The following is a 22,878-nucleotide window of genomic DNA, read 5'->3' as shown; positions in this document are numbered from 1 at the left end:
TTGTGCCATGGAGGTTTCTTTGTGTTTTAGTGTGTGTGAGTCAACATCTCCTTTTTTCTTATGTGCTTGTACGTGTTTCTGTGTGTGTGTGTGTGTTGGTGTGTGAATGTCAGTGTTGCAGTACGGGAGTGTTTGGTTCAAACATGAAGCCAGGCCTCTGGTGGGCTGCCCCTCCCTCCCTCCCTCCTCCCCCTCCCTGCCTTCCTCCCCCTCCCCCTCCTCCCCCTCCCTCCTGCCCCTCCCTCCTCCTCCTCGCTGCCTCCTCCTCCTCCCTCCTCCTCCTCCCTCCTGCCCCTCCATGCACACCCCATTTAAGGCCCCATTTGTGCCAATAGAAACAATACCACACACACACAACCCCTTCCTGGTGAACACGTTGGGGTTGTCGTGTGAATTTTATGTGAAGAGATGATGGCTGAACAGCCAGACTATGCTGAACATGTACAGATGTGGACAACGAGAGATGCAGTGTGTGTGTGTGTGTGTGTGTGTGTGTGTGTGTGTGTGTGAGTGAAAGAGAGACAGCATCACTGTCTGATCTGGTCTTTATCTTTCTTGTCATCCCTCCATCCTTCTATCCCTCCATCCTTCTATCCATTCCTGTCAGCCTGCAATACCTCCATCAGGAAGACAGGAGGGATGACATGAGAAACACTCCAGAAAGGACTTGGCACTAAGGAAGTCATGTCTTCATTCAGATTCAAAACATTTTCAGTGAGTGCCACGCAATAATAGTTTTGGTTCGTATCAAGTCTATATGTGTGTGTGTCTATGAGAAAGAGACAGTAGACAGGGGTTCAGTGCTAATGAGTGTGCTCAGTAAATGCACCTGGTTGGTGACCCTGGAAATCCATATAGACTGGAGTCAGATTCTACCCAGGCACTGGAGAGCAGGGGAGTTACTGCTACGCTCCTCCTGGGAGGGTTGGGTGGTGGCACACACACACACACACATATTTCCATACTGACTCTCTCTCTCCCCTTCACACACAGTCAAATTTAGGCCGTCGAGTAAAAAACTAAAAGGGTCACAAATCAACGGTGATCAATACAATCACCTTCACTTTATGAGCAGTTTGATTTAGCAGCCAGAGGGATTTTTCTCTCTCTCTCCCCTTCTCCCTCTCTCTCTCTCTGACAGAATACAAGAAGCTGCTCATAAACATAGCAAGGAACTACAACAGAAGATGAGAGAGAGAGAGGAAGCGTGGTCCCACAGACAGAGCAGGGAGAGTGTTACACACAGAGCAGGGAGAGTGTTACAGACAGACAGAGCAGGGAGAGTGCTATAGACAGAGCAGGGAGAGTGCTATAGACAGACAGAGCAGGGAGAGTGCTATAGACAGACAGAGCAGGGAGAGTGCTATAGACAGACAGAGCAGGGAGAGTGCTATAGACAGACAGAGCAGGGAGAGTGCTATAGACAGACAGAGCAGGGAGAGTGCTATAGACAGACAGAGCAGGGAGAGTGCTAGAGACAGACAGAGCAGGGAGAGTGCTATAGACAGACAGAGCAGGGAGAGTGCTATAGACAGAGCAGGGAGAGTGCTATAGACAGAGCAGAGCAGCGAGAGTGCTACTGGGAGCCAGTGTTGAAGTGATGTCAAGTGACATCCGCTGGATGACGTCACCAACACAGGAAGTGAAGGATCATATTTCATTAGACAACAAGGGAAGGTACGTACGTCCTTTCATAACACACTGTAATTCCTATAATTTTTACTGTGAAATAAACAATGTTCTTGTCTGTCCCTGACAACTTCTCTTTTCTTTTTTCCCTGAGGGGCACTGGCCCCTGATGATGTCACTGTTACATCACTGTGACTGTGCAGGGATGACACTGTGTGCCCTACTTCCACAACGGCCTGCTGTGTATGTGTGTGTGTGTGTGTGTGTGTCTGTGTGTGTATGTGTTGTGTGAAGGAGGGGGTGTTTGCTGTACTTGCACTTAACACATTCAGAAGCTTTTTCAGCCAAACACACACTGCAGGTATTCCACACCACATACATACTGTTGAACTGGTTGTTGAAAGGGTTCTTAATATGTGCCTGTGTGTGTGAAAGTGCAAACATGCAGGGTCGACTTGGTCTGCTTCTACCATGACATCTCACAAAATCATAAACAACCACACACTCGCATGCACATAATCACTAACACAGCCTCACTCAAACACACACACTGTACCTGTTTGGACACAGATGCTAAAATACATTCGCATGCAAACACACACACAGGGCCACACACACACGGACACAGACGTGTTCAAAAACAGAGGTCAACTGGTGACATTTCCACCCTTAAGGTCGGGCAGCTAAGAGAGAATGTCGGCGTTGATGGGACATTCCAGCTCAATCCGTAAAGCCCATAAAAAGATCAGTACAATTTCACCTGCTGTCATATCAGGGTGCAGATATCCGTCAATCAAACACGGTGACCTCACAGTGTCGTCACACGATGACCTCACAGTGTCGTCACACGATGACCTCACAGTGTCGTCACACGATGACCTCACAGTGTCGTCACACGATGACCTCACAGTGTCGTCACACGATGACCTCACAGTGTCGTCACATGATGCTGCCAGGGGCTCAGTTTGGTCACTGACACATATTCTGCATGTTGTAATGTTTTCCTCCGTGTTCATCACCTCTGGTCAATGAAAATATTGATATTCCATGACTGAGGATTGTGGAGTCGCTATCCACACAAGGCAACTGCATAAGCCCCTCACAAAAAACATAGATATTTTCATTTGCTCGGTCTGAAATGATTCAATTTTTAGTCAAAAAATATAAAGTCCAGTGTAAGAAGCTGACAACATTACAGACCCAACTTCTGCAGGTAATTTTCCATTAAAAAGTTGATGATAATATGTCAAGGTGTTCTTCTGGATCCTTCTGGATCCATAAAGCTGGATCCTGGATGTTACAGCTGGGAAATGTTCACTGGAAGGTTGTGAGCCGTGAAATGGCCCTCAAATGTTTCTCATGTCTACCAGAGTTCACAGATGGGCTAACGTACCAGAGCTGACCTTAGAGTAGACAGAGATGCTGCTTGTCATCTCTGCTCCTTCATCACTGACGCAACCTTGAAGCTGCAACGGGCTTCTCCATCTTTTGATGGAGTGGAATTGTTATCCTAACCATTTGGAAAGTCTTTTGTGATATGCGTGACACACACCATATAGAGACCTATCAAACTGGATTGGAGATGCATGCCTCCACACACACACACACATTAATACATACACATTCACAGACACGTCCATACACACATCTACACCCCCTGCTGTTTGTCTAATCCTTAAAAGATTATCAGCCCTATTAAAGGTATTTTAAGCCGTAGGGATTTGACAACTAAACACAGTGTGACTGCTGATTTATGCTACAACCTCAATTAAGTATTGCAAACTAACAGCACACTGGAACACACACAGACCCGCCAGGCAAATACACACACACACATCCTTGACATTACATTTACATTTAGTCATTTAGCAGACGCTCTTATCCAGAGCGACTTACAGTAAGTACAGGGACATTCCCGAGGCAAGTAGGGTGAAGTGCCTTGCCCAAGGACACAATGTAATTTGGCTCAGCCGGGAATCGAACTGGCGACCTTCAGATCACTAGCCCGATTCCCAAACACTCCCATCCAAACAAGGAACTTCAAATCTCACCTCAAGGAGTCGACCCCCTCAACCTCTGAGCACATCGCCGTGGTTGCACAGGTGGACAGCCAGCCGAGGAGGCGTTGATGACAGACAAGCAGCAGGCCTGTCATCATGACGAGGACCGCCTCCTCAGGGACACCCTGTCCCACATGTTCTAGATGTTTCCCCGCTGGGTCGTTATCGAGCTAAGCAGAAGCTTGCTAATGAGCCTTTATTAGAATCAGGTGCGTTGGAGCAGGGAAACGTCTAGAACATGCTGGGCCGGGGGGTCCCTGAGGACCAGGGTTGAGAACCAGCGGCTTAGACCGTGAGTGCTGTCTGCCACCGCACCACAACAGCCCGAGTGACACGGTCACATGACGGAACACAGCCAGACCTGGGGGCTGTCAACAACATTGGAACCTTGGTGTCAGTTAACTGCCATCGCTATGGAAACCTCATGGAGGCGTTTGTGAGTGGGGAGAAAGCAGAAAACAGCAATATTCCAAAAGTAGCGTGTACCGATATAGATTTCTTAAAGGACGCTCACACACATGTAAACACACCTTTGCACGCACACCTTGCGGCAGTGTGTGACCTTCTGCAGCATTTTGTCTTCACACTCGCTAAAGACATTGTTTCTTAATGTCGTTCGAATTATGAACTGACTATGCTGTGGCTTAACACCCCCCCTTCTGCTCTCACACACACACACACACACAACCACACACACAACTCCCATTAATACTGTTATGTGTCCTTTACTCCACATTCTCTGCTGAAACAATACCCATGTGTGTGTGCTTCCTGAAAGGTGTGTGTGTGTGCTTCCTGAAAGGTGTGTGTGTGTGTGTGTGCGCATGTGTAACTCACGAAGAGTGTGTGTCTGAATCTCACACTGTGTGTGAGTATTGTGCTGCTGACGTGTTGCAGCTGTAATGGAGGATACAGACAAGACAGGAAGTCAAAGAACATTTCAATCAAACCTGAACCTGCCGTGTGAGTAGAAAGACGAGTCTAGGAAGTCTCATGATCAATGAACCAGGACGTTCCTCTGTGTGGGACTCTCTCATCCAGACTGTCCTCATCCAGTCCTTCACCCAGTCCTTCACCCAGTCCCTCACCCAGTCCTTCACCCAGTCCTTCACCCAGTCCCTCACCCAGTCCTTCACCCAGTCTCTCACCCAGTAGCCCTAGGAGAGATTTAATCTGTCAAAACTAAACAAACTCAGTAGAAACAACCCAGGGTGCCACTCACTCTACCTGCACTCTCAATTGTGTGTGTGTGTGTTCAGTTTTGCTAATTGGATTATCAAGAACACCTGTGCCCAGTCTAATATCTGGCTCACTGCTTTAATTTCATGCTCTAATTGTTTTTTAATTACTGGGAGAGGTGGGCGTTCTAGCTCAAATACCATGATACCGCTCTCTTTCTCTCTCTTTCTCTCACTTTCTCTCTCGCTCGTTCTCTTTGCATCTAATTTTCTCTTTTTCTCTTTTTCTGCATGTGTGTGTGTGCTCGCTCACACACAGAGGAGGGGGAGGGGAGGAGGGGGAGAGGGGAGGGGACAGGGAGGGGGGGGGGGGAGGGGCGGAGGGGAGAGCAGGGGGGGGGGAGGAGGAGGGGAAGGAGATGAGATGAGATCTTCCGGATGGGTGGAATGAATGGTGAGGAACGAAGATGGAACATCTCATGTTAATTTCATGTTTTGTGATTCATGACAAATATGTGTGTGTGTGTGTGTGTGTAATGATGTAGGGCTTCCATTGTGGTGCTCCAGTGATTCCTCTGTGTGCAGTGCTGACAGGGCAGTACACAATCTGCTCAACACCTGTCCATTCATCATCTGGACACACACATACCCTCCCAAACACTCTCTCACACACACACACACACACACACACATACAAAGACACTCCGGCACAAAAATGCACGGATTCTCGTTATGTTCAAGCTGTGGATGCAGTTCCTTGCCATGGATGACTGCACCAAAACTGTCTTACTGACCAACCCACATTCACACACAAAGAAACACACATACACACACAAACATACTGGATGTTGCACCAAATAAAACACAGTCAATTAGACACGCAATACCTCCCTCTCAAACAACCCCCCGCCACATACACACCCCACACATACACACCCCACACACACACACCCCATACACACACACCTTACCCAAGGGACACACAGGTTCAGAACTGCACACACACACATACATCATATACTATCTAGTACAGGGAGTCAGATGCCTGAGCGGTGACATGGTCGGGCTAGTAATCAGAAGGTTGCTGGATCGATTCCCCGCCATGCTTAATCCCGTTGTGTCCTTGGGCAAGGCACTTCACCCTACTTGCCTCGGGGGGAATGTCCCTGTACTTACTGTAAGTCGCTCTGGATAAGAGCGTCTGCTAAAAAAGAACCCCTCGCCCTGACTCACAACATGAAATACTGTAGCCCGACCGAAGGCTAATACTCTCTGTGTGCCTGTACACACACACACGCACACACACACGCACACAACTACAGCAGCTAGATGCATGTACACACAGGTGTGTGCCCACTCAAACACACACACACGTCACTGACAGCAGGACCAGGGCTCCCCCTTGTGGTGCAGTCTGGCTCTGTCTCTTTCTCTCTAATTCTCTCTCTACCTCTCTCTCTCTCTACCTCGCTCTCTCACTAACTCTCTCCCACTCTCTGTCTCTCTTTCTCTATAATTCTCTCTCTACCTCTCTCTCTCTCTACCTCTCTCTCTCTCTAACTCTCTCCAACTCTCTGTCTCTCTTTCTCTCTCTCTCTACCTCTCTCTACCTCTCTCCAACTCTCTCCAACTCTCTGTCTGTCTTTCTCTCGCTCTCTCTTACTCTGTGTCACTCTGGTACCCAGTTGAAGGGAGGTAAAGAGGGAGAGAAGGCTCAGGTGACACTCACCCCCCCCCCCCCCCCCCTTGATCACTAAGACAGTATTGACATGTTTTTGTATGTTTTTTCTCGTAAGAATGACTGATGTCATCACACTGTAATGTTCTCATCTGTTTGTTTTGAATGAGTGTGTTGTCCTCACCAGCCGGCATGTCCCCAACACCCTGGTGGCTCTGAGATGTCCCCGAGCGACCTCAAGACACATGCTGCAGAGAGAGCAACTCTAAAGCAACTATTTATACCCTCTCATCAATATTACAGTACACACAACCACACACACACCACCTGAGTGGACGTGATCGAGGAGGAGGGGGGTGGAGAGGAGAGGAGGGGGTGGAGAAGGAAAGAGGGGAAGGGTGGAGAAGGAAGGAGAGGTGGGTGAAGGAGTAGAGAAAGTAAAGTAACAATGTAGGGTCTAAAGGAGGGAGGATGAGTGGGACCTTGGACGAGGTGTGAAAGAGGACACTCCTAATGACCACACACACACACACACACACACACAGGACTGTTTACCTGCCCAGGTACACACACACACCAGACTGTTTACCTGCCCAGGTACACACACACACAGGACTGTTTACCTGCCCAGGTACACACACACACAGGACTGTTTACCTGCCCAGGTACACACACACGCCAGACTGTTTACCTGCCCAGGTACACACACACGCCAGACTGTTTACCTGCCCAGGTACACACACACACACAGGACTGTTTACCTGCCCAGGTACACACAGCCCTCTGCAGTCACTCACAGGGGGGGATGCCCTACCAATTGATAGAGCCTCTTACGACAACGCCTGTGTGTGTGTCAGTCTAAGTGTGTGCATCTGTGTGTGTGTGTGTGTGCGCATGCTCGTCCGTGTGAAGGTGTATATTACCAGGAGACATTTCAGTCCCTTCTTTATTTATTGACGGACATGACAAAGATAGTCCAGTCAGGAGCTCATGAGCGCACACATACAGCAGACTAATGGACCGCAGCACACGGGTGAGGGGGTTTAGTGACACAATGATTGACGATTGCCTGAGAACCTGATCACTGATATTGATGAACCAGTAATCACCAAGACTAGCTGTGCACAGCTTTTATGTACGACAACACAACCCATCAACCAATAGTCAACGGTTGTCAATTAATTCTAGAACAATCCGTCTTGGTGTTCCGAGACGGAATTTCAAGCAGTCACTCTGATAAACTCAGCACACCACCAGGCACCTTGCTCTAGCAGTCAACCAAGAGCTCCTGTTCCCACTCTAAACCCATCTCTTTCCCCCTTTTATTACCCAGAATGCCCCTCTCCGCTCCATATGTGGTCAGGGTTCCAGCCAGGCGAGGCGAGAGGAACTTCCACTGAGCTCACAACAGATCTACCACGAAACAAGACACAGAGTTTCGACTCTATGAGAAGCTAAAGATGAGCTCCTCCAGCCATCACTGTAAGGACAGTGTAGGCACAGTGTAAGCACAGTGTATGCACAGTGTAGGCACAGTGTAAGCACAGTGTAAGCACAGTGTAGGCACAGTGTAAGCACAGTGTAAGCACAGTGTAAGCACAGTGTAAGCACAGTGTAAGCACAGTGTATGCACAGTGTAGGCATAGTGTAGGCACAGTGTAAGCACAGTGTAAGTATATGTGAAGAGATGAGCATGCTGACTGTAGACATCTGGGAACTTTTGTTGTTGCATGCAAATAAATAATGCTGTGAATTACAGACAATAAAGATATCTGCTCTAATCTATTCAGGGATAGTATATCCCTGCTTCTGACACTTTGTTTAGAGAAACGCTGACAGAAAACTCAGACATGGAGATGAACTCCTCTCTGTGTTCCTGGCCAATTAAGTATTTACTCGGAACACCTGCTGCTTCTTGGTTAAATATTCAGTTAGTTTCCAAGATAAATAAATTATGAGCATTTGGCGCGTTCACTGAGATTTTGTATGTGTGTTTGTGTGATAACATGTGAATCGGGGGTGTGTGTCTGTGTGCGAGTGTGTCTGTGTGCGAGTGTGTCTGTGTGCGAGTGTGTGTGTGAATGTGTGTGTCATGTTGCTTGCTCACATGCTGCAGCTTCATTAAACTCTGATCAAGTACCCTCATCGAACACACACCCTCACACACACACACACACATTCTCACACACACTAACACACTAACACAGTCACATTCTCTCTCTCCTCCCAGGCATTTGCGGCATTGATAAACAGATATAAATCAAGTTGTGAGCCAGTAAAACTTCTCCTTAAATAGACAAAAATGTCAAAGACGTTAAATAGTTTGGCTACACACACAAGGCCAAACGTGTTGGACTTCAAACCCTGGTTCACCTGTTTCACATCTCAGTGATCTGTTCAAATCCTCTCAGCTTAAATACACGTGAAATGGTGGTTATTTTTGGAGAACTTAGTTCAACAAAGCCTGCCTCCACCCAGGTTGTGGTCCTCGTACAGGACTGTGTGTAAAGAGGTCGGGTGCTCAAGATACAGTAGATTAGAATCTCATAGAATCCCTTTGCTTGAGTGCTAGGCAGTGTTGGTCACAGGGTGGGGTGAGATTTCACAGGCTAGACGTAGGGGAGACATACACAGGAGAGGTCAAAAGGATGGAGGGTTAGATGGGGAGAGGGAGGGAGGGAGGGAGGGAGGGAGAGAGGGGGGGGGAGAGAGAGAAAAGAGAAAGAGGGGGGAGAGAGAAAAAGAGAGATCGACAGAGAGAGAGAGAGAGAGAGAGAGAGAGAGAGAGAGGGTGTAGCTGGGTGTAGGGTTCTGTTGGGGTTAACAGTGCAGAGAGAGAGCAACTTCAGGGTCACTGGCTCTGACCTTCATGCCATGCTGTCTGAGCAAGGCGAACTGATTTAATCAGTCAAATGGACTGACAAACATTCTAGCTGTCCTTCAAACACCCCGACACACACACCTCAAACACACACCTCAAACACACACCTCAAACACACACCTCAAACACACACCTCAAACACTTTACACAGCACTACCTTTGCCCTCCTGTACTGAGGTGGGCTGAGGGATTTATCATACTGTACTAGAAAAGGTGGATGAAGGAGAAGGTTGATTGGATGTGACCACAAGACAGATGGAATCCAGGCGTGGCTTTATATTCCATTATAACCCCAGCACAGCTGATGCCTACCTGATCCTGGTTTATGGGGAATCTAACTGTAATTTAGAGAAAAGAAAGAGGTTCACATTGAAGAGATACACAAAGAGAAAATCTTTCAGAAAATATAACATAGAAGAGCGTGTCTATGTGTAAGTGTGTGTGTGTGTGTGTGTCTGTGTGTGTCTGTGTGTGTCTGTGTGTGTGTGTGTGTGTGTCTGTGTGTGTGTATGTGTGTGTCTGTGTGTGTGTCTGTGTGTGTGTGTGTGTCTGTGTGTGTGTGTGTGTGTCTGTGTGTGTCTGTGTGTGTGTGTGTGTCTGTGTGTGTGTGTGTCTGTGTGTGTGTGTGTGTGTGTCTGTGTGTGTGTGTGTGTCTGTGTGTGTGTGTGTGTGTGTGTGTGTCTGTGTGTGTGTGTGTGTGTGTGTGTCTGTGTGTGTGTGTGTGTGTCTGTGTGTCTGTGTGTGTGTGTGTGTGTGTGTGTGTGTGTGTCTGTCTGTGTGTGTGTGTGTGTCTGTGTGTCTGTGTGTGTGTGTGTGTGTGTCTGTGTGTGTGTGTGTGTGTCTGTGTGTGTGTGTGTGTCTGTGTGTGTGTGTGTGTGTGTGTCTGTGTGTGTGTGTGTGTGTGTGTCTGTGTGTGTGTCTGTGTGTGTCTGTGTGTGTGTGTGTGTGTGTGTGTGTGTGTGTGTGTGTGCCCTGGAGGGTCTGAGCCACAGATACACACTGACCTGGAAAAGGACATTGACAGCTGTTCTATTGGTTACCATGGCAATGAACACACACACACACACACACACACAAACAAGGTCCCAAAGTGGTATGCTCATAGCTCAACCCAGACTGCCATCTCCTTCCAACTACACTGACCAAAATCAAACAACAAGATCTCTACAACAAATCATATTCGCAAATAACAAATAACCAATCATATTCGCATGGATATCTGTGCCTGTATCTATTTAAAACTGGCTTGGGATATGCTGCTGAATTTCCTTCAGCTTTTTGGATAAGATGATTGTGGTTATACGATAGCTGGGCTCCACAAAGGTTAACCCCAGCGTGACCTGAGATGTTCAGCAAAATGAACTCCCAACGACCATAACCCACTCCAGATGTTGTGAGTTGTTTCGCATTACGGGGCCGCACAGCTTCTCAGGTGGGTGGAGCAGGGATCGCAGGGTAATTAGCTACAGTTTTAGCCCTGGAGGACTGAACAACATCCCAGATACTGTTCACACACCCACACTCCTACAGGGAGAAGAGGCCTGAGAGTCCCATCTGCCCCCACACAGGAACCCAAAGATTCCAGTCCAAAACGTTGTCTGGTCGTAGAGAACCGTTTGAGGTTCCAAATAGGACAGTTACAACATACTGACACAGGTTATAAGCCACAGTAAGAGTTTGATGAATCGTCCTGTGAGAATGAGAGGTTTTTCAAAGTTGGACACGCGGTTCTTCATACTGTACACACATCTCTGGTTGCAAACTGCTTTGTGTCTACTGTATGCATCAATAAATGACTGGTGCACTGATCAATACTTGCAGCTAGGGACAGAAGTGGCCAGTTTGCATATCCTTCAGATCAGCTTTGGTGAAACAGATCTACGAGCAAGTTCCAAATGACACCAAAATAAACACAACCCTGATGCTGTTAGAATCAACCATAGCTGCATCTTTTAGTACCTGTAGGCTACACAAGAACTACAAATCCCACTAGTGTCAACCACTGCCTCGCTCATGCACCCCCCCTACAACAAAACGTGACGCAAGTCCCACAGTAACCATGAACACCGCACCAGACATGTGACGCAAACATAAGGCAGACGCACGGACCAGTAACACAAAACACTTGTTTTGTTGAGGTCACACCATACTACTGTTTATACCACATGGCGGATTCTCATTCCCATGGTTACACATCGTCCGTTCCTGACACACACACACATCCACATCACCTGTAGGCCATGCCCGTCTGGCTTTGCACGGTCTCGTGGAGCGACAGCAAGTGGGCGTTCAGGAACTCGTCCAGCTGCTTGAGCTCAGAGGAGGTGCTGGCTCTCAGGCCGCTCCACAACATGAGAGGGGTGCAGGACCGCGCCCCCGTAGAGCTCTGCCTGCTCACCTTGCCCTGGGCCTGTACCCCCCCCTGGCCCCGGTCACCCTGCCGGCTCGCCCCCTTCTGCTTGGGGTTGGGGATGTCCGAGCAGGTGGCCTTGTACAGGTACATCTCTCCAGACGCTCCGGCGTCACGCTCGCTTCCTTCCTCTCGGTCTGTTGCTTCTCCCGGCGCGTTTCTCACACACGCGTGTGCGCACGCTGGAGTGTTTCTCTCACACGCGTGTTCGCAGGCTGGAATCCAGGGAGGCCCTCAGCCAACAGATAGCGTGTAGCATGACGTGTTTGGGTTGGGGTTTTTTTTCTCCCTCTCTGTCAAATCTGCATAGGAGTGTATCTCTACTCTGTACTTAGAAGAATCCCAACCAAGAAGAACTGGACGACATCACGGCTTTGGAGAATGCTAGGGTTCTTTTCCCAGGTCCCTGAATACCTCGGTAGGACAGTCTGTAGAGCCGTACTCCTCCATGGAACGACCAGTCATTATCATGTCACTTGACTTAAGTCTTTCACATACGCCGACTGCACTGACACGCACACACTGTCGCTGTCACTTCTCTCTCACTGCTCAGACAGTCTATCAGCTCACTCTGGTTTGGCTCTATCAAATGACATGGGAATCTGGGACATTTTCCCCTCCCTCTCTCCCTCTGTCCCACTCCCCCTTTCCCCACTTCCCACTCCCTCCCTCCCTCGCTTGCTCTCTCTCTTTTTCGCTGCAACCCTTTGTGTCATACTGTATGTGGTTCCTTTCCCCCAGTGGCCTCTCTCTCTCTCTCCCTCTCTCTCCCTCTCTCTCCCTCCCTCTCTTTCCCTCCCTCCCTCCCTCTCTTTCCCTCCCTCCCTCCCTCCCTCTCTTTCCCTCCCTCGTTCCCTCCCTCCCTCCCTCTCTCTCTCTCTCTCTCTCTCTCTCTCTCTCTCTCTCTCTCTCTCTCTCTCTCTCTCTCTCTCTCTCTCTCTCTCTCTCTCTCTCTCTCTCTCTCTCTCCCTCCCTCCCTCTTTCTCTCTGTTCATCCCAGTTGATCCCCAGTACATTCCCCTCTCTCTGTGTACCTCTCTTAATGTTCGTCCCCCATCACTGTATGCTTCCTCTCTCCCTATTCTGCCCTCCTCTCGTTTTGCTCTTCATCTTTGCACCCCCCCCCCTTCCTGAACCCCCCCCCCTCCTGAACCCCCCCCTTCTCATCCACCCTACCGCATCAGCAGATCGTTTTCTGTGGCAGCTACAAAGCTATGGCCACGAGAGAATTGCCTAAAGCAAAGACCTACAAACACAAACACACACAAAATAACATATGCATACATGTTAGAACTTGTACGCACGTAAACACACAGGAAGAGACAGACATAACACACACATGAACACACATGCGTTTCGGAACACACACACACAAACGCCGGCACTGTGCCAGGTTCCTCGACCTCTGACCCCTGGCTGTATCACTGTGACATCATGTCTGCTACCCCAGGGATTTGTGGGAATGAGGAGGACTTCTACCCTCTCATGTCTGGGATTCCAGCAGAATTCAAACACAACACAAACACACGACATAAACACACAGCAAAAAACAAACACACAACACAAACACAGTCACAGGCATAAATATAAATCACACTTAAGTCCGATGCTATACTTCTCAGGCTGAATAGTATCAGACAGGTAAGGGCTTCAGTTCATATACACAAATTAAACATGTCTAATAGATTTATTTCCATCTTGACATGAGTATAACATATCAGTGTCAAGAATTTCATGACTTAACTTTGCCTATGGAAGAAGTGTCATAGAGGCCATTACTTTCATTATTTCCTCTAGTCAAATGAAAACCACTGCAGTTCTTCGAGATGCCTGAACCTAAACCACTTCCATCAATAATTATAACCAACCAAATTAAACCACCAACAGGAAAACCCAAAAATCAAACAACTAACAAACAAAATGTACAATAAACTGACTTTGGTAAGTGTCAAAAATACTGGCCACAACATTCAATGTACAAACTGTAAACAATGTGCAAACTGTAGATCATTGATACTTTCAGTAGATAGTTGGCTGCCATGCTCTCTCTGCCTCTCCAGAGGTGACGTCCATAACGGTTGGAAGGGAAACTTCAGGATGCAGAGAACATGAACCTCTTAAGGCTTGTCTAAACTACTGCATGTGACAGTGAGGTGTCTTTCCAAGTATATGCACGCAAGCATACACACACATCTACACACACACACACACACACACACACACTGCTGTGTCTGTTGTACAGATCAGTGGAAAAAGTGATCCTGCTTATCAGCAGGAATGTCAGCTGTGATGATGTAACACTGGCGTGTGTTTACAGAGTATTAATAGATATTGGACATTCAGTTACACATGTGTACACACACGCGCGCACGCACGCACACATCAATCAAACGTCAATCAGAACAGAGTAAAGTAGAGTCAATCAGAACAGAGTAAAGTAGAGTCAATCAGAACAGAGTAAAGTAGAGTCAATCAGAACAGAGTAAAGTAGAGTCAATCAGAACAGAGCAACATAGAGTCAATCAGAACAGAGTAAAGTAGAGTCAATCAGAACAGAGCAACATAGAGTCAATCAGAACAGAGTAAAGTAGAGTCAATCAGAACTGAGCAACATAGAGTCAATCAGAACAGAGTAAAGTAGAGTCGATCAGAACAGAGTAGAGAAAGAACAGAGGACCTACATCATTACAGTTGTTTCTTTATGTAACTTTAGACACGGAGGGTTTCCCTCCAAGGACACGTTATTCAGAGTTATCTTTCACTTTAGTTTCTCCTTCTCTCTTTGTCCTCTCTTCTCCCTTCCTGAGACCTCCCATGTTGGCAACAGACTCCTACAACTGAGAGTGGTGAGTCACTGTCAGGAATACCCTGAGAGAGGGGGAGAGGGGGAGTGAGGGGGGAGAGGGAGAGAGAGGAGGGAGAGGGGGAGAGAGAGAGGGAGAGTAGGGAGAGGGGGAGAGAGGGGGGAGAGGGAGAGAGAGGAGGGAGAGAGAGAGAGAGGGGGAGAGAGGGAGAGAGGAGGAGAGAGGGAGAGAGAGGAGGGAGAGGGAGAGGGAGAGAGAGAGTGGGGGGAGAGGGGAGGGAGGGAGGGAGGGAGAGAGAGAGAAGCAGGCCGGTGGGGACACTAATAAGCACAGGAATCCACCCCCGTGCTCTGAGAGAGAGATATGATCCCTCTCCTCTGTAGGATGTTCTCCAGAGGAACAGATGAGATCCTCCTCTTTAAGGAGAGAGACAGAGAAAGGGAGGAAGAGAAAGGGATGGAGAGGTTGTATCTCTCTCTCTATCTCTCTCTCTTTCTATGTCTCTCTCTTTCTGTGGTTCATCATCTGGCCATCTTGAGGGTAGGTTTTCACACCAGGGTTCATTGCAAATACAATTGAACACAAAACTTTATTGCTTATTTATACAGACATTATAGGCTGTTTCTGCTGTTTAACAACAGCCAGGTGGCAACATGCAGTGTTTACCAGGAAAGCGGACTGATTAAGAGACATGCTAGCTAATTATAGATCATTTCAATAAGAAAGACCATCCCTGCATCTGTTCTGCCCTAGTTTCAAATGAGTATCGCTTACAGTGTTATTAGGATAGCACAATACCATTGTTCTGATTCCAATATATAAGAGAGCGAGAGAGAGAATACATATTCAGGCACCATACGCTTGGTTTCAGTGTCAGCTTTGCTAAGACACTGAGGAGACCTGGCAGTCAGTTAGGGTATGTGTGTGTGTGTGTGTGTGTGTGTGTGTGTGTGTGTGTGTGTGTGTGTGTGTGTGTGAGACGGGTGTGTGTATGCTTCTGTGTGTAAAGTTGGTTAGTGAGACACTAGAGTGGTTCTGCTGTCTTTCTAGGTCAATCCATGAAGTTATTAATGATGTCATCATGCCCCTGGCTTTAAGTCCCACGACAGATATAATCACACTCCACTCACACCTCCTTAACCCAGCTAATTACTGTACCTCGAGAGAGAAATTAAAGATTAATCTAAAGTGTGGAGACAAAAAATAAATTAACCATAGGTCCAAGGCCAATCCCTATATCTGTGAAAAACATATCAGTGTACATTTTGTTTTAATGTGTTACATTCTACAGATATGTTTTGTCTCTGTCTGTGTGTGTGTGTGTGTGTTCATCAAGGTCGTGAGCAGGGCTAATATTATACTGATTTATACCACAGTGTTTTTTACTTGTTCTCATAGCAGCTGGATCACACACACACACCGCTCTCCTGCCGCACCTGTCAGTCTGTCACCCAACGCACGAACGCTCTCCATCCTTTTTTACGGGCCAACAAATCAAGCTGCTGGGACCTGCGCGGCACGGACAGGTGTCATGTGTCATACTCTCACAACCTCCACACTCACCACACTCTCTGAAGCATGCTGTGGTCAGATCTCAAACATCTAAACCGGACCCCTTGTCTTGTCAGTCAGTCTGGCACTGTGCTGTGGTTGGGTCTCAAACCTTAAGAGTCCTAAAGAACTGACTTCATATTATAATATGTGGCCACAATCTCCATATTCTTGCAGGTTGGGAGAAAAAAATACACCTTTGTTTGACCTCATCTATACTCTGCTCCCTCACTGTACCGTGTTAAGATCTTTAACTGAACCGTGAGCACAGAGGGGAGCGAGGAGACAGAGAGGGGGGGTCAGATGGGTGAGCGGTTAGGGAATCCGGCTATTAATTGGAAGGTTGTCGGTTCAATTCCTGGCCGCGTGTCCTTGGGCAAGGCATTTAGACTTTACATTGCTTGCCTCGGGGGGACTGTCCTTGTACTTACTGGAAGTCGCTCTGGATAAGAGTGTCTGCTGAAATGGCGAGGAGACAGAGAGGAGACAGGGTCGGATTAGGAATTTGGGGAAAACTAAAGCGATGGACAGATGGGGTCTTACAGTGAGAAATAAGAAAATACGAATTTGTTGCCCTTTTTCTGAGAAATGAGATCATCATAATCAGACCAGTCTCTCTCTCCCTCTGCCCACCATCCCTCTCTCTCCCTCTGAGCCCCTCTTCTGGGTGTTGTGTTACCATGGCAGCATTGCCATGTCAACACCCAGCCCTACATGGGAGGGCAGGCTCCATGCCACCACCAGATAGCCATTGGGCTGCAGATCCTCGACTTGTGCGGCACAAGAACACAGCAGAAAACACAGCAGAAAACACGCCCGCGCAGCAGACGGGATAAGACGTGTTTGTCATCAGAGCTCACTCATGTTCGCTGAGGACAAGTTGGTGTGCAGATATTTTCACACTCAGGTGGCTGCAAGCACACGGTCACACACACACACACACACACAAGCAAACACAGATAGACCGACACACACACACACACGTGACAAGTCCAGTGTTAACACATGGAGATTACCACATGGTTGAGATGGATGTGGATGAAAGCCTTTGGTTTTCCTGTCCAGTGTGTATAGAATTGTGTGAGTGTGTGTGTATGTGAGTGTGTGTGTGTGTGTGTGTGTATTTGAGACAGCTGGATAATGCCAGCATGTGACACTTGAGACTCACTTGAAACTCTTAAATCTTGACACCATGAATCAAAGCCAACAGCAAGTTTTCCACACAGCGGCAGTCTGTTTAAGCCTCACTTAAACAGTCAGAACAGTTTTAGTTTGTTGATGTGAAAGGGACATATTCGGCCTGCAATTTCACACATTCGTCTACTACTCCAACACACACACTCTCTCTCTCTCTCCCTCTATCTCTCTCTCTGTGTAACTCACCTGTATGGCATTCCTGTCCTGCACGCTACCGAGTCCTCCCTCCCCAGCCCCAACGTCTTCAGGTACCAGACGGTCTCCATCTCTCGGACCATGGCTGCTTTGCGTCTCTGCGGCGCCCCCTGGTTGGCGAGGGAACTGCGCCTGTCCTTGCTGCCATCCTGGGAGTTCCTGTGGACTCGGGACCCGCCGAGCGAGGCCACTGACTGCTTCCTGTGGACCTTGGGCGGGAGAGGGGGCCCGCTGCTCCGCGCCGCCAGCATGACCGCCTGGACCCCTGGGAGGACGAGTGAGGGAAGGGAGGGGGCTTCCTTAGCGACAGCCCCTCTCTAGAAGTTGACAAGTTCTACGGAGAGGTGGTCATGGCAACATCTGCGGTGATTGTGAATGTGCAGGTGGTTAAGAGGCTAATCTGTCCTCCGCTGTTTGTCTGGTTCCGGGCATCCCTCGCAGAGTCTCTCTTGCTCTTTTTTATACTCTTTACTCGCCTTTTCATTGAGATGTGTATCTTTAGTTGTCTCTCCCTTTCTCGCTCTCTTTCGTTCCCTCTCCCTCTGTATCTCTCTCTCTGTGTCTGTGTCTCTCTCTCTGTCTCTCTCTATGTGTCTCTCTGCACTGTCCTCTCCTCTCTTATATATGTCACATGTCCTCAGACTGAAACTGGATCCTGTTTTCTTATCTCGTCACCAGCCTGTGGGGAAGGAGTCTGACATGCCAGGGTGTCACATACACCCAAAACTTCAAACGCAAGCTCCAAAGTACACACACACACATCTTTTAACCCTTGCGACAACTTTACCGAACACAAAAATAAAGTGAAACATGTTCTTTTAACCTTTGCGCTATCTCAGAACCCCCACAGCGCATAGGTTAGAAGAAAATGCTTCACTTTATTTTTGTGTTCGGTAAAGTTGTCGCAACACGACGATGGGTCACATTGACCCGAAGGTTCACAATAGCCTGAAGGCAGCACAAGGGTTAAACACACACACACACACACACTCATAGCATTGTTAGCAGAGAGACACCGAAGTGTGTGGCCAGGAACCCACCCTATAAACCAGGACTGTTTGAGGGACAAACCCTTAACACAATAACTCAGCTCAGACACACACACACTAACAGAGGCTGCTTTAACGATTAAAAGTCTATCTTTACTCCATACGAACATCTTGAGTGTCTGAGTCTTAACACCATTCCACGTGTCACAAGAACAAAGTTTTACTGTGGGACAGGCACGAATGCCACCTTCACACTCAACTGCTTCCACACACACACACTCACACACAGAGACACACACACACAGAGACACACACACACAGAGACACACACACACAGAGACACACACACAGAGACACACACACACAGAAACACACACACACAGAGACACACACACAGAGACACACACACACAGAGACACACACACAGAGACACACACATTCGCCCGAGGCCTCAACACAGGGCCAAAGCACTAACCCTTGTTGGTTTTCCAGACTGCCTCTACAGCAGAAAGGAGACAGAATCATCTCTGCCCATAAAATGATGAGTGTGGTCATAAAGACAGAGAGAACCAAACGGAGCATTAAACATACCCAGGGGAGGCACGCAGAAAGCAACATCATATCACGGCTTTTTCATCAAGGTAATTGCAGCCATTTTAAGCACAAAGCTTTCGCATAGGGTAATGACCATGCAGATGGTACCAATCCAAACAACCCCACTGTGTATGCGTGTGTGTGTGTGCGAGCATGTGCGCGTGTGTGTGTGTGCGTGTGTGTTTGAGTGTGTAACATGGTTTTGCTGCATTTGCCACTGAACGAGCTCTGTAAATTCTCCCACTCAACTTTTTAGAAGTCTTTAATATTCTCCCTGCAGATTGTTTCTCCCAATAACTTTATTTCTTGCTTGACAGCACCAGGGGAGGTGGGGGGAGGGGAAATAACTCTCAAGAAAGTGTCTCATCTGAAGGTGAGGGGAAGGACTTTGCAGATGGACTCGCTCAGTCATGGTCTCTGGCCCAGGGAGGAAGTGTGTAGAGATGTGTATTCCTGTCACGTCCGGGGGGCTGGAGAGCACATGGCTCAGACAGCTATAACTCAGCACAACATCAGTGTGGCAGTACTACAAGTTCAGCAAAGTCCCTCCATTAAGAAAGAGAGAGAGAGGGGGAGAGAGAGAGAGAGCAAGAGAGAGAGCAAGAGAGAGAGAGACAGAGAGAGAGAGAGAGAGAGAGAGAGACAGAGAGAGACAGAGAGAGAGAGTGAGAGAGATTTGACGCAGTTCTTGAGTCTGAGTTCAAAAGCTGGAAGATGAAAATGCCAGCTTGCATGGCCAGAGGTAAAGATCAGATGAAGCACTGTGTACTCTACTGATACGGATGACAGCCTGGACATCTCAGGATTCATTCTGCATTACAAGTAGCCAGTACACCTGCAGTGTGAGCGCGCCTTCATTTACCTGAGGCACCCTCATCAAGAAGATTCAGCCCATGAAGCACAGTTGTTAATGAAGAAACTTTTCAATTGAAGTTAGAACGTTTGACGTTCAAGGAGATGATTGAGGGGTTACCTGGGTTACCTGGGAACAGCAGTTTGATCACAGATTGACACGGTGAGACGTGTGGCTCTGGCTGCGCTGGTCTCGCTGCCTCTCAGGACGACAGCAGTAAGAAGACACCTCCTGCTGGAGGGTCAAGTGAAAAATGTGAGGCAGAGTGAGGCAGAGTCAGCGGTGAATAATTAAGACCAGTAATGAGAGCATGATGACTCCCAGGCAGGTAGGGATATGTGATGGTACCCACCTGCTAGTAAGTGTGTGTGTGTGTGTGGTGAGGGGGGGGGGGTTTGAATGATAAAAAAAAAAATCATTTTATGAGGAAAAACGTTTCTAAAAGGTTTTACAAAGATTTTCGACAACGTTTCGAAAGGTTAAAAAAATGTGTGTTATATTCAACACTAATTAAGTAATCCATACAGTCATGGGGGCTCAAATCAAAGTCTGAATTTCAATGTGAATACATACACAGTAGAATACACAATGTTCTTGCTTGTTTCATGGTGAGGCTAACACAAGTCTTGTTGTGGCTGTAGCCCAGCCAGCCTTACCCTGCCACCGCCCATGTGGGGAGTAGCTCTATGTCTTGCCCTTCGTCAAAGTTGACATTACTCTATTGAAAGTGGTTGAACGGCCGAGAACAAGACCCATATGACTAATGTAACAGCCAAAAAAGAAGAATACACAGAGAGACAGACAGACAGGGTGAAAGTGAAACAGACCTAGATAGAGAGACAAAGAGCTAGATATGTAGAGAGCGGTCAGTAGGAGGGGAATGAGATACCGTCGTGCAGACTCTCTGGGTGACCTTGCTGTAATAGAGAAAGAAACCTCAGTCCATGGACACCAGGGAAACCCCAGGTGTGCGTCAAGAGAGGACTGGCTCACTAGACACGGATACTCTACACTCTGTACCCACACACACACACTGCCACACACACGCATGATACACACACGAGACACCGACACATACTCACACACACAACATACACACACAGAGCCTACAACACCTGATCAAACAGCTCTGGCCTGAGCAGACAGATAGACAGACAGACAGACAGACAGAGAGAGAGAGAGAGAGAGAGACAAAGAGAGAGACAAAGAGAGAGACAAAGAGAGAGACAAAGAGAGAGACAAAGAGAGAGACAAAGAGAGAGAGAGAGAGAGAGAGAGAGAGAGAGAGAGAGAGAGAGAGAGAGAGAGAGAGAGAGAGAGAGAGAGAGAGAGAGAGAGAGAGATGAGCCAGACATAAACAAAGAAGAAACAGAGAGACCAGACAGTCACCATCAGCAGCTCCTGTGTGCATACACTTCATGTGTGTGTGTGCGTCTTCATGTGTGTGTGACAAAGGTGATTGGTGATTGGATGGAGGATAAAACCAAAGAAGCCGGTGACAAGATGGATATGTGGTCAGCAACTTTTTTGATCACACTATTTCCTCCACTTTCAGTCAAGCACAGAAATCCAATCAATGCAGAAACACACACACACACACACACCAGGAACATATTCCATTACAGAGAGTGAAGAGGAGCATATTCCTGTTTCAATATCCTCTACATTACAGTTACAGCCCTGTAAATCCCCACACAGAGCTGTTTCCTGCAGTCATATCTCCTCCAAACCAGCACAGCCTCTGGCCTATCTTACATCTCTGTACAGCCACCATCAACTCTATTAGACAAGCATAGAACACTCTAGGATGACAGTGAACGAATGGATGCAGAGAGGAGAGAACGAAAGGGGGATGATGGAATGTAGAAGAGGGTGAGGGGAGGGAGGGAGGGAGGGTGAGGGGAGGGAGGGAGGGTGAGGGGAGGGAGGGAGGGAGGGAGGGTGAGGGGAGGGAGGGAGGGAGGGAGGGAGGGAGGGTGAGGGGAGGGAGGGAGGGTGAGGGGAGGGAGGGAGGGAGGGAGGGAGGGTGAGGGGAGGGAGGGAGGGAGGGAGGGAGGGAGGGAGGGAGGGAGGGAGGGAGGGAGGGAGGGAGGGAGGGAGGGAGGGAGGGAGGGAGGGAGGGAGGGAGGGAGGGAGGGAGGGAGGGAGGCCAAGGAGGAAAGCAGAAGAAGGGGTCGCACTAAAATAAATTGAGAGTGGTTAGACACACACTCACACTCACATGCACACACACATGCACACACACTCACATGCACAGACACACCAAGGTCATACTCTATATCTGCCCAGACCGATGGTGGTCTATTGGTTGTGGTGTATTGGTGGTGTATTGGTTGGTGCACATACACAAATACAATTTCAATCATGTTCAATCTCTGTGGCTGCGCCTCAAATCAATGTTCTACTCTATTTTACTTGTTTACCAAGTGCAGCTCCCTTACTCCATTCAGATTCATTTCCTAAAGTTAGACATACATTTGAAACACCCGCAGGCTTTACGTAATGAACAGGGGTAATGACAGCTACAACTGAGGGACTGTGTGTGTGTGTGAACGTGAGTGTAAGTGTGTGTGTGTGAACGTGAGTGTAAGTGTGTGTGTGTGTGTGTGTGTGCGTGTGTACATGTGTGGGTTCGAGAAGTGCAAAAACGTTCTTCCCAAACTCAAAGAAAACCTGTCAAAAAGAACAAGCGATCTACAGGGAGAAAAGCAGCCAGAACCCCAGTCCCTCCACACCCAGATGCTGTGACTGTACAGGGTCCCTCCACACCCAGATGCTGTGACTGTACAGGGTCCCTCCACACCCAGATGCTGTGACTGTACAGGGTCCCTCCACACCCAGATGCTGTGACTGTACAGG

The 22,878-nt window shown here is 48.1% G+C and overlaps 2 protein-coding genes across 2 annotated transcripts in view; both read right to left on the bottom strand.

The window, feature by feature from the left end:
- The window catches only part of LOC146257833 (voltage-gated potassium channel subunit beta-1-like), a 53,877-nt gene extending 41,485 nt beyond the window's left edge, over positions 1–12,392 (bottom strand). Inside the window, exon 1 of the mRNA XM_084673879.1 lies at positions 11,658–12,392. Within this exon, the coding sequence (XP_084530005.1) occupies positions 11,658–11,929 (272 nt within the window). The 5' untranslated portion in view covers positions 11,930–12,392. The remainder of the gene's footprint in view (positions 1–11,657) is intronic.
- Positions 12,393–14,518: 2,126 nt separating this feature from the next.
- On the bottom strand, positions 14,519–18,112 carry LOC146257832 (voltage-gated potassium channel subunit beta-1-like). The gene is made up of 2 exons (XM_084673881.1): positions 17,575–18,112; positions 14,519–14,704 (listed from the first exon to the last, which is right to left on the bottom strand). Exons 1-2 carry the CDS (start codon positions 17,832–17,834, stop codon positions 14,668–14,670), a joined length of 297 nt encoding a protein of 98 aa, XP_084530007.1. The 5' UTR covers positions 17,835–18,112; the 3' UTR covers positions 14,519–14,667.
- Between the last annotated feature and the right edge of the window lie 4,766 nt (positions 18,113–22,878).

Source organism: Hypomesus nipponensis, chromosome 15 (genome assembly GCF_054491055.1).
Source record: "Hypomesus nipponensis isolate SF chromosome 15, ASM5449105v1, whole genome shotgun sequence".
NCBI lineage: Eukaryota > Metazoa > Chordata > Actinopteri > Osmeriformes > Osmeridae > Hypomesus > Hypomesus nipponensis.
The sequence above is the reverse complement of the archived record's forward strand: the minus strand, read 5'-3'. Positions and strand labels throughout refer to the sequence as shown.

Bases quoted from the DNA above. Each gene is read 5' to 3' on its own strand.
- LOC146257832 (XM_084673881.1), bottom strand. From the start codon at position 17,834: ATGCTGGCGGCGCGGAGCAGCGGGCCCCCTCTCCCGCCCAAGGTCCAC. The intron at 14,705-17,574 runs GTGAGTTACACA...CCCCTCTCTCAG, and splicing joins AGGACAGGAATGCCATACAG to GGTATTCCTGACAGTGACTC.